We start from the raw sequence: 12,470 nt of genomic DNA, 5'->3' as shown, positions 1-12,470 counted from the left end.
CTCCTTCATGTGCCCCAGCTGGGCCAGGGAACCTGCAATCCAGGTATGTGCTCTTGACTGGAATCGAACCCAAAACCCTTTGGTTCTTTCTTTTTTTTAAATTTAATAAATCTTTATTGTTCAGATTATTACAATTGTTCCTCTTTTTTCCCCCATAGCTCCCCTCCACCCGGTTCCCACCCCACCCTCTGTCCTTACTCCCCGCCACTATCCTCATCCATAGGTGTACGATTTTTGTTCAGTCTCTTCCTGCACCCCCCACACACTTTTCCCCCCGAGAATTGTCAGTCCACTCCCTTTCTATGCCCGATTCTATTATATTCACCAGGTTATTCTATTCATCAGATTTTTTTATTCACTTAATTTTTAGGTTCATTTGTTGATAGATATGTATTTGTTGTTCATAATTTTTATCTTTACCTTTTTCTTCTTCTTCCTCTTATTAAAGAATACCTTTCAGCATTTCATATAATACTGGCTTGGTGGTGTGAACTCCTTTAGCTTTTTCTTATCTATGAAGCTCTTTATCTGCCCTTCAATTCTGAATGATAGCTTTGCTGGGTAGAGTAATCTTGGTTGTAGGTTCTTGCTATTCATCACTTTGAATATTTCTTGCCACTCCCATCTGGCTGGCATAGTTTCTGTTGAGAAATCAGCTAACAGTCATATGGGTGTTCCCTTGTAGGTAACTAACTATTTTTCTCTTTCTGCTTTTAAGATTCTCTCTTTGTCTTTTGCTCTTGGCATTTTAATTATGATGTGTCTTGGTGTGGTCCTCTTTGGATTACTTTTGTTTGGGGTTCTCTGCGCTTCCTGGACTTGTAAGTCTATTTCTTTCACCAGGTGAGGGAAGTTTTCGGTCATTATTTCTTCAAATAGGTTTTCAGTATCTTGTTCTCTCTCTTCTTCTGGCACCCCCATAATTCAGATGTTGGTACACTTAAAGTTGTCCCAGAGGTTCCTTACACTATCTTCCTATTTTTGGATTCTTTTTTCTTTTTGCTTTTCTGGTTGAGTGTTTTTTGCTTCTTTGTATTTAAAATCTTTGACTTGATTCTTGTGATCCTCTAGTCTGCTGTTAGATCTCTGTATATTTTTTATTTCAGTCAGTGTATGCTTAATTTCTAGTTGGTCCTTTTTCATATCCTGGAGGGTCTCGCTAAATTTATTGGCCTTTTCTAGAAAATTCTTAAAAAACCTTATAACTGCCCTAACCAGTTTGGCTCAGTGGATAGAGCGTCGGCCTGCGGACTAAAGGGTCCCGGGTTCGATTCCGGCCAAGGGCATGTACCTGGGTTGCGGGCACATCCCCAGTTGGGGGCATGCAGGAGGCAGCTGATCAATGTCTCTCTCTCATCGATGTTTCTAACTCTCTATCCCTCTCTCTTCCTCTCTGTAAAAAATCAATAAAATATATTTAAAAACAAAAACAAACAAACAAAAAAAAACCTTATAACTGTGGTTTTGAACTCTATATCCAGTCATTTGCTTTCCTCCATTTCTTTCATTTGTTGTCTGTTTCTTTGTCTCTGCATTTTGGTTGATTCCCTGAGTTGATAGAATGGCTTTGTGTGCTAGGTGTCCTATAGGGCCCAGTGGCTCAGCCTCCCCAGTTACCTGAGGTGGACACTCTTGGTGCACCCCTTTGTGGGCTGTGTGCACAGTCTTGTTGTAGTTAAGCCTTGATTGTTGTTGGTATCACTGGGAGGAATTGACCTCCAGGCCATTTGACTGTGTGGATCAGCTGTGTCTACGCTGGGAGAACTTCGGTGCTGGAGACAGGACTTGCAAAAGCCTCTATGCTCAGCTTGGATGGGGCGGAGTCTCAGGGCAGAGCAGACAGCATTCGTTTCCCATCAGCCCTGCCCTAATAGGCCCCTGTGTCTCAGTGTCCCGTGGTAATCGCTGCAAGCACCTCTGAGAGAAAGCCGCCCTCGAGTTCCGCCCGCTGCCAGACAGTCCAGTTTCTCCCCGAATGAGTCTGGGTCCCTAGAGTCTTGCCCGGAACTGGAGTTCAGTGCAGTCGGGAGCTTTTGTCTCCCTCCTGCTTGAGAAAGTCAGCTGTGTACTCAGTTTCCCGCCCTCTCCGCGCACACCCCTTGGTACCTCTACCTTCCGCAGTTCCTCTGAGTCTCAGTGTGCTTTTCTCTTTCCTGACAGTCCAGTTTCACCCTGTATGAGTCTGGGTCCCCAGAGTCTTGCCCGGAACTGGAGTTCAGCGCAGTCGGGAGCTTTTGTCTCCCTCCCGCTTGAGAAAGCCAGCAGCGTCTCAGTACTTCTGCCTCCTGCAGCTCCTCTGAGTCTCAGTGTGCTTTTCTCTTTCCTTCTAGTTGTAGAATTTCCACTCAGCCAGCCTTCCTGTGGTTCTGGATGATGTCCGTTTTGTCTTTTAGTTGTAGTTTTAAAATTGTTGTGCGAGGCAGCAGTTTAGGTGTTTACCTATGCCGCCATCTTGGTTTCTCCAACCCTTTGGTTCTTGGGCCAATGCTCTAACCCCTGAGCATGCTGGCCAGGGTAAGGCTTGATTTTTAAAGAAAAGATTCCAGTAAAGGACAAGTTTTGCCTCTGGAAGTAGTACAAGAAATCCTGAAAGCCAGGCACCAAAGTTGGAGAAAACCGCAACTAGAAAAACACCCAAAATTCTGTCCCTGCCCTGTCCCCGTCATTGCCCTTGCCTCTCTAAGAGCTACCCTGATGCGGAGCTTGCAACTCACAAATGAAATGCTCTGACAACAGGAAGAAGTCAGTACAGGAATTTCTGTCCTTAGTAATAAGCGATCAGATGCTGGTTTCAAACTGAGACCAACTTAATTACACTTCAGAGCCTATGTTCCAGAAGCCAGTACCCAGCACCAGTTCAAAAAGATTAGACTTGAGTAGCTTTAACCTGCCTGGATATGCAATGATGAGAAGAAAGGGCGATTCATTGTATGGGGCAAGTTCCCTTCTCCCCCTAGCCCCCCCACCCCAACCTCAGTTATGGGCACTTGTTTTACTCCAGAATTTTAGAGAACTAGAGACTAGCACAAGGTTTTATTTTGCCTGCACATTTTAAAATTAAATTTATTGGGGTGACACTGGTCAACATGTACATACAGGTTTCAGGTGTGGGTCTCTATGTTATAAGATCTGTATATTACACTATGTGCGCACCACCCAAAGTCAAATCTTCTCCTGTCACCATATATCAGGACCCCCTTCACCCCAACCCCCTTCCCTATGGCAACCACCACACTGCTGTTTGTGTTCAGGAGTTTCAGTTTTATACCCCACATATGAATGAAGTCATATGGTTCTTAGCTTTTTCTGTCTGACTTATTTCACTTAGCATAATGTTCTCAAGGTCCAACCATGTTGTTGCAAATGGCACTATTTCATCCTTTCTTATAGCCAAGTAGTACTCCATTGTGTACTGGAGTATAAGACCACATCAAGACCACATCTTCTTTATCCAGCCCTCTATCGCAGGACACTTTGGTTGTTTCCATATCTCGGCCATGAGAATAATGCTGCAGTGAACATATGGGTGCATATACTTTGTGCATACATGATTTTGAGGTTTTGGGTATATACCCAGGAGAGGGATTGCTGGGTCATATGATAGCTCTTTCTCAAATTATTTTGCTGGCACATTTTAAATGAAAGGAGATCAGTCCTTAATATGAACTTCATTTTAGTAGTTAAATTCACTTAATTCAAAATATATATTAACCACATCCTACCCCAGGCTCTTCTATTTTTTTTTTTTTTTTTTTTTGCCTTAAGGCAGGGGTGGGGAACCTTTTTCCTGCCAAGGGCTATGTGGATATTTATAACATCTTTCATGAGCCATACAAAATTATCAACTTAAAAATTAGCCTGCTATATTTAGTCAAACATTTTTTTTTTTTAACAGAGAGGAAGGGAAAAGGGGAGAGAGAAACATCAATGATGAGAGAGAAGCATTGATGGGCTGCCTACTGCATGCCCCACACTGGGGATCGACCCTGCAACCTAACTATGTGCCCTGAACTAGGAATTGAACCGTAATCTCCTGGTTCATGGGTTGACTCTCAACCACTGAGCTACATAGGCCAGGCACAGTCAAACATTTAATTAACTCACCCCTAATGCCTTGGCAGGGCCAGACCAAATGATTTGTGGGCCTAATATGGCCCTTGGGCCAGATGTTCCCCACCCCTTAAGGAGATAGGATTAGATTCCTCTCCAAACCTTATATGGACAAAATGGCCTGGCTGACCAAAACTCAACAAACCATTTCTCCAACTGGAAGATGGGAACAGCACTGAGCTAAGTCTCAGGGTGAGATGTTTTAGAGCATGTGTATGACATCCAAAACATCTCAATTTCCAGGAGTCCCTCTTTCAAAAACTCTTGCCCCAATGTCTCCCCCAAAGTAAACTCCAACATGTCAGTTTTCGAGACCTGATTTTTAGTTGAGAAAGTATAATGTTATGAGGTAGGATGTAGGGTTGTGTATATTCAGAAAGTATAACTGGGTTGTTATTGAAAAGGTAAACTTAGGTATTACATCAATCCAATCGTGTCTAAGTCAATGCAGGGGCATCTGCCCTTCTAGTGGGGGGAACTCACGTGAAGCAGGAATGTGCTGCTAGAAAGAAAAGAAAGCAAGTTCAGCTCATTGGCTCTCCTTTTCAGGGCTGGCAAAACTGGAAAATCTGGAGTGCCGGCAGAGAAAAATGGATTGCGTTTCAAGACATTCACCTGAACTAGTTAGGTCCTTATAGGGCTGGAAGGGAGCCCACCTCTTCAACCCCAAGCTGGAGGGCCCCCTTAACAAACCTCAGGGCTAAACCCCACAGTGCCATCCGTTCTAACCCGGGTCATCGTTAATCAGCGCGTTCGTGAAGCAGTGCTGTCAGGGGGTAATCAGGGCTGCTCCATTTTAAAAACAGCTGCCAGGCACTGTCCCAGGAGTTCTACACAGATTATCCTATTGGATTCTTACAGCAAATTTGCAAGGCCTGTGCAATATGTAATTACCACCTGAAGAGAGGACATTAACTTAGGGTGTCAAAGGACTCGTCTCAGGCTATAGGCCCTTCCAGTGGCAGAGCCTGAACCCAAAGCCCTGCCTTCAGAACCTGCGTTTTCTGTTGTGGTTTGTTTGTTGCGGAAACTGTTACTGGGTTTGTTCCTTTTTGTGAATATAAAAGCACGTACCAATCAAGGGAGCAAGCCAGAATTAAGAACTGGCCGCCTGTCTGACACCAGTGTCCACAGTCTTGCCATTTCACAGGGACCACCTCCTCCTGCACAAAGTTTCCTTCTTTCCTGATCAACCACTAAAAGCACACGCAGTAAACAGGATCCAACTGAGGCTGTGAGGTGCAGGCCAGGCGCCTGGGAAACGGCTGCGAATCTGCACTCTGCATTCCTTTCTGAAATGACCTGTGCCTCCTGCACTTGAACCTGAACGAAAGAGGCTCCCTATCTATGGAGAGAAACAGCCTGGTTACTGAGTGCTCAAGGTCATTCCGCCTAAGACGATAACAGATGGAGAGGAAGTGGCCTTGGATAAGGGCAGTGTACACAAGGGAGCTTCAGAGGGACATGGGCCAAGGCTGCCCAGCGGGAGGACCGCCAGAGCCGCTACTGTTTCCAGCAAGGGCAGCATCAAGGGTCACGTGCTCACGTTGCAGAGTCCTTGGTTTGCCTATACAATGATTTTGCAGGCATCACCTCTTTTCATACCTCAAACTCTATGGAGTAAACAAGGCAGATCTTATATCACTTTTACAGAAGAGCAAAATCCAGCAGACAACTGAGGACCTTGAGGGGCCTGCCCAAGACCAAAAAGCCAGTTAGGGCAGGGCCTGGATGAGAAACTAAGCTTCCCAATATGTAGTCCTGTATCTGTCCCCTACAGCTTGGCCAACATCCACCAGGAAAGAGCATTAAATGGGGGAAAATAATACTAATGTAACAAAGAGGAACAGAAGGAAGATGGGGTTCCTTGGTTAATGGTGCATGGACATTCTTTCTATTTTGGATGAATGGGTTCCTCTCAATTCAGCTTAAGAACTCCCCTCCCTTTCAAAACATTTATGGTTATGTCACAAGATTACAGTGTAGCTGCTAAAAGTGAATCAGAGCTGTTCAGGGGAATCTCTGGAAGTGAATCTCTCCTGTCCAGCGCAACGGCCTGTGTTTACACGGCAAGGCCGAGTCTGGTTAATGGAATGCATCTTCCTCTCAGGCAAGACTCTGGGTCTACAACAAGCATGTCAAACTCGCGGCCCACAACAAGTATTTTTGTGGCCCAGCCAATGTAATAGTATGTAAGAAATGGTTTAATAAAAATTTCGTAACTTAATTTTTACAATACTCTGTTATACATAATTATTAATAACAAACTACAACATTCGCTAACGACTGATTACTATAATCATGTTGCATTTATTTCCCTTACACGCCTTATGCGCAGGCGCACCATTTCTCTCCACTAATACTAGCAGCAAATATTTTAGCAGTCAATTGCCACATCATTAGTCTTGGACTGACTTGTTTGGTGTGCGCAACAGGAAATAGTTCACTTTCGGAGAACAAGAAAAATAGGTTTATTTGCGTTACGTTTATTAATCTGTGCAGTTATTCAGTGTCTGGTAAGTTGATGTTCAAGAAAAAATATTAATTTTTATTAAAATGTTCTATTATTTTATGTTAATGACTAGAGGCCCAGTGCACAAATTTGTGCACGGTGGGGTCCGGCTGGCCACCCCGTTGGGGGGTGGGGGGCCGACCAGGGGGACGGGGCTGTGGGTGGTTGGCCGGCCAGCCTGGCCTCATGGTCAGGATTATATAGGATTACTCATTTATTTCAGCCCTTTGTATTCAGCATGTATCTATCAAAATAAACCTATGTTTCTATAAAAATTAAAACTTTTGTTCTTTTGTGGCCCACATAAACCTAAACCTTGTTTATCTGACCTATGTTAGCCTTGGAGTTTGACATGCTTGGTCTACAATATCAATTCCTCGTGCACTTAGACCTGGAACAGAACTAGAAAATGTGGAGGTTCCAAGGCACCACAGGTTGGAAACATCAAACAGAATGCACAGGTTCATCATCTGTGACAGGAAATGCACAAGAGAAATAAGTATTGATGTAGATTAGAAAAATCTGTATTTATCGTTACCTAGGCTGAAGGAACTCACACAGAGAATCAGAACACAAAAACACCGAAAAAAGTGTGTGTGTGGGGGGGGGGCGGGGGGCGGGGGGGCGGGGATTGGTGGTGGTTAAAAACTACAAATTTTGTTGCCTTTTACTTTTTCCCAGTGAAGCATAATATTGAGGTTTTCCCTTTGACACACAAATTTTTGAGAAAGAAATTTAGAAATTCTGTCTAAAGTGAACCATCAATGTTTAGGAAGGAACAAGGGAAAAACAGAGAAAGCCATGATTTATAACAAACCCATCTGAAGTGGATTATTTTTTTTAATAAATTTTTATTGACTTCATAGAGGAAGGGAGAGGGAGAGAGAGATAGAAACATCAATGATGAGAGAGAACCACAGACCAGCTGCCTCCTGCATGCCCTCCCCACCTCCCCGCCGCCTCCGGGGACTGAGTCCTCAACCCAGGCATGTGCCCTGACCGGGAATCGAACTATGACCTCCTGGTTCATAAGTCCACGCTCAACCACTGACCCATGCTAGCTGGGGGAAGTGGATTATTTCTTAATGGTGATCATGCATCAAAAGCAGAAGCAGACTGCTCAGCCCTATCAGTTGATTAAGGTTCCCACGATGAATGTATTTTAGTCAACCAACAGCAGCTGTAAGACATTTTAAAAATATTCCCAAAGAACAAAATAATTATTTTACTAGATGTCAAAATTATGATGAAAAATGTGCTACCCTCAGGCAGGAGATGGATTTAAAAAAAAACAACTTTGCCAAAACCGGTTTGGCTCAGTGGATAGAGCGTCAGCCTGCGGACTGAAGGGTCCCAGGTTCGATTCCGGTCAAGGGCACGTGACTTGGTTGCGGGCACATCCCCGGTAGGAGGTGTGCAAGAGGCAGCTGATCGATGTTTCTAACTCTCTATCCCTCTTCCTTCCTCTCTGTAAAAAATCAATAAAATATATTTAAAAAAAAAAAAACACAAAAAAACAACAACTTAGAAGCCAATTCTGTTATTAAATAGTGGAACACCCCCATAAGAAATCCCAAACCTGAGCTCACTGCCATTTAACGGCTAAGGGAGTTGGACACCCAAATATATAATCTACTTCTTCCTCCCTGGTTCCCTTATTCTCATTTCTATTCTAGAGTAGACTTGGCACAATTACCTGTGGAGGTCAGAGATAATAAACTCAGCGCAAGAGCTGTGTTTTAGCAAGAGGAAAAGTCTACCACATTCAACCTTGTACATTCCACCTTCAAAAATACCTTTTCTCTGGTACTTATTACCTAATACGTTTCACCACTCACTGATTTCCAGAAACTCTATGTTAAGGAGCTAACTCAGGTCTACATAATTTCTCATCCATCAAACTTGTTCCATCCACCACTAACCAATCAATTAACCAGAACTAGAGAGCGTTTTCAGTAGAAATATAAGATGATGGATGTAGGCCAAAGGGCTTAAAACAGCATCTCTATTCTCCTGGGGCTTGTGATTTAAGAACTTACAGGTTAGCTCTCTCCTCAATGAAACATAAAGAGATCAAAAGATCACTTGCATTACAAGGCAGTATGCCCGGAGGACCAGAGGATGGGTTCAGCTGTAAGTGCTCCTATAGTCCAGAAGGAAACATATGGATTAGTGTCTTTAGAAGACAGATTATGAAGAAGAAAGGGCTTAAACTTGGCCTTGAAAGATGGGCAGGCAGAGAAAAATCCTGTGCTTTTCCACCAAAGGGGTTGGTGATTTCTACTGCTGTGATCCACCCTGGGAAACAACTGCCCTGGGTGGAAATGAAGTACCTTACAGGAACTCTTAGGATTACGCCATATGCCAGAGTGAGTTTTTGATTATTGTCTTTTCATGGTTGAGAGTGATGTGCTCCCAATAACTTGTAAGATTGGCTTTTGAGAGTCAAAATGAAGAATCCACACATGATTAAAAACAATCTAGATAAAGAAAAGCCACACAAAGGAAGAAGAATGGCCCCCCAGGGCATCTAGGGGAGTGTGGTCCCTGGCTGAACTCATTCACACAGAGAACAAGAGAAGCACATTTCCCGGAATTTCGGCCAGCCACACAAGGCTGAAGATGCCTCCAGAGATAAGACCTAGGAACTTTAGAAAACAGTGTTTGTATATTTAGTTGTCATGAAAAGCGCTTCCTAAAGCGAATACAGGTACAAGCTTGCTGCTGACGGACTTTGAACATTCTTGGCCTCTTGCAAGATAGCTGCCCCTGGTGTTTAACACATGCAGAGGTTAACAGAACGGCCCAGTTTCCTCACCAATAAGCTAGTCATAATTGCACCTACTTTATAGGAGCCTTGTAGTATTAATAATAGTTCCTGGCACTTAGGTCTATGCAAGTGTTTGCAGTTGTTATCCTCATTACTTTACAATCGGCCTGGTGTCAGCTGAGAAACGACTGAACTAATGATTACAGTATATCCACTTCCTCCACCACCCCTATCACCAATGACCCTACTCTGGGGAATGGGAACCTGCTGGTTATCAACCATTGCACGGTCCAGGAAAGACGCACCCCACTCCCCACAGACTAACATGTGGCTGGCCCCCTGCAGAGGACGGCTTTGCAGCAGAAGACACAGGCTGAGAGCCCAAAAATAATGCAGCCCCAGGGGAAAACTCACCACGTAGAGCTTCCGCCAGATGACAGCCCATTCTCGCAGCGTGGCCGTGAGCTCCTGCACTAGCGGGAGCTCCCCAGGAATCACGGTCTCGTTCTGCCTAAAGAGAACCAGACAAACGCCCGCATTACTCCGAGCTGACCGTCACTGCTCTTCTTGACGGAGGTCAGAGTCCCCAGAGCTCAAAGATGGAAATGGGGCTGGCTGGGCTTGAAACAAAGCAAAACTTGCCCATTACGGGGAGGTTTGTGTAGGAAACTGTCATACCTAAGCATCTGAGAAAAGAGAAGGGGCAGAGAACACCCAGTTCTTAGAATGAACTCATTTTCTAGCAAAGCAATGGACCTCAACCTCTCCATTTTGCATCTGTCTCTATGAGAGCCTCAATTACTGAGCCAGGCTGTCTCCAGCGATTATCGGGAAGAGAAGCCAAAATCCAATATTTTGGCTGGGTCTGCCCAGCATCTGCTTCTTTGGGGAGGGTGGATGGAGAAGTGCATGCACAGCGTCCTGGGGCCTGTGACCTCACACAGACTGCTGGCGGGCATCAGGCAGCGCTGCTTTCTGGAATGGGACTAGGTTCTCTTCTCATCTGCTGCCTCACAGCACAGAAAATGTATCTGTACCAAACTCCTCTGACTCACAGGGGACTTAGGACAAGGTAGGCCTGACATTCACTCACATAAATCCTCTCTGGCATTTTTATGATTAGCAAACAGAGAAAAGGAGAGTGAGAGCAAGCAAACGAGTGGGGATTTGTGGTAGGTTTGTCAGACTTAAATAAAAATACAGGACGCCCAGTTAAGTCTGAATTTCAGATGGATTCAATTATTTTTTTTAGCATGTCTCATGAAATATCTGGGACACGCTATAAAAATTTACTTGCTGTTACCCGAATCTCAGATTTACTGAGCATCCTACATTTTCCATGACAACTCCAATTAGAAAGAATACCCTCCGCCCCGCCCTTGCGCCCACGGGGCTGTAGCAAGTGACACAGGAGGTTGGCCGGGAGCGGCCCTCTGGGAAGAAGAATGTCCAGGAGGGCAGGTTGTCCAGATTTAGCTTCTGAGGAGTCCAGTGTATTTGAACATGTCTCCACCTCTTATCTCTAATACAAGGAGGCAGAATTTATGACTGAAAGTGTTTGGCAGCCTTGAGTCTGACCCATCTACTCAGTGTCAGCCCTGGGACCCATCTGCTTCCGGGCACTCCTGGTTCCCTCAACTTCCCTGCTGTGGGCTCGCCAACTACGTGGCCTCTCCCCCACTTCAGGCTGAGTGTCTCACTCCTCAAAGCTGCCAGAGGCAGGACTTTCCAGGACAAACAGAAAGGTGAACAAGGAAGTATCTGAACATGAAGTTTACTGTAGAGCACCTTCATGCACGTTATTTCATAATTTCTCATCAAGCTGGTGTCCCACATCGGGCCAGATTTGTTTCCCAAACCCGCAGTGGCCTGAGGCTGGCGGACTTGTCCAAGATTCAGGGCTGACTAGTGCAGGCGTTGGCTTGCTCATCTGTCTCCCAGAGTTCCCAAAAGGGGTCTCAGATCTTACAGCAAAGGAGTGTCAAATGTTTACGTGTGTGCACACACGCACGTGCAATCGGTGAACAGGCAGTGAAAGACGAAGGTAATGACCCCCTATTCTTACACCGCCTGTCTTTTCTGTCCTTGGGAAGGATGCCAGGGAGGAACACTTATAAGAACAGAAGACAGAATAAACAATTGTGCCAGGAAAACGTGTTTATTTATTTCTCTCATCTGAGAAGTCGAATTAACGAGTCGAGAGAAATCATGTACGTGAGGCATTCCTCGATGATAATTTTACATCTTTATCATTTTTTAGAGTCTTCCCCAAATGGAACTTACCCTCGGTCTTCCACAGTTGCCTCTTTCAAATGGATGTACGTCTCAGGGAAAATACCCTACAGAGAGAAGAACTTTGGTTACATGGCCATAGAAATCTCAGCCCAGAGGAAGGCGCGGACAGCAGCGAGAATGAATGGAGGGGCAGGAGGACTCCTGGACAGTAGCTGCCGTTTGCAGCCAGGCTCGTAGGGTAGCAATCACAGTGAGGCTACCTATGGGAAATCACGCTGAAACACTGAAAAGGCGTCAACTAAGACTTGGGTTCAGAGAGCTTCAGATAAATGCTTCGTAAGTGAGCAGGGAAACATGCCCAGGTGAGCTTGGAGCTGCAATAGTGAAGAGGATTTTAACAGTGAGATCCTAAACCCCATCAGACCCTACAAGCCACGAGATGACCCCCTTTAAAGGGTTTCACATAATTAGTGAGATGGAGGGCTTTGTATGTAGTGGCCCATAAAATTATTGTAATTTTCCAAAGTGATTCCGCTCAGCACTTTCACTTTAACCAAATGTGCCCCAAATCAATTAGTGCTGGTTATCTGGTTATTTTTAGCACTGCCCAGTCTCAAATTGCTCTCCGTTCTATACACTCAGGAGGCAGTTCTACACCAGTATTGTGGCACTGCCCAGGGGAAAACTAAAGCCCACAAAGGCCTAAAAGAAGGATTAGAAGCTGGTCAGTGGAAACCGAAGAAAGGAAGATCAGATCAAAGCAACAGGAAGCGAGCCATGGATGTCTGTTTCCTTCCATGGCAAAAGCTGCTGTTGTTTAACTGTGAGATACGCTCATCAACA

General features: G+C 44.8%; 1 protein-coding gene across 1 annotated transcript in view; it reads right to left on the bottom strand.

Annotated features, from left to right (window-relative positions):
• DOCK5 (dedicator of cytokinesis 5) overlaps positions 1–12,470 on the bottom strand; it is a 227,492-nt gene that overhangs the window by 130,892 nt on the left and 84,130 nt on the right. The window contains exons 4-5 of the mRNA XM_080674976.1: positions 11,676–11,731; positions 9,807–9,903 (exon numbers count right to left, since the gene is read on the bottom strand). Of these exons, the coding sequence (XP_080531102.1) occupies positions 9,807–9,903; positions 11,676–11,731 (153 nt within the window). The remainder of the gene's footprint in view (positions 1–9,806; positions 9,904–11,675; positions 11,732–12,470) is intronic.

The sequence above is a fragment of the Plecotus auritus genome (assembly GCF_963455305.1).
Source record: "Plecotus auritus genome assembly, chromosome: 6".
Lineage (NCBI taxonomy): Eukaryota > Metazoa > Chordata > Mammalia > Chiroptera > Vespertilionidae > Plecotus > Plecotus auritus.
The sequence above is the reverse complement of the archived record's forward strand: the minus strand, read 5'-3'. Positions and strand labels throughout refer to the sequence as shown.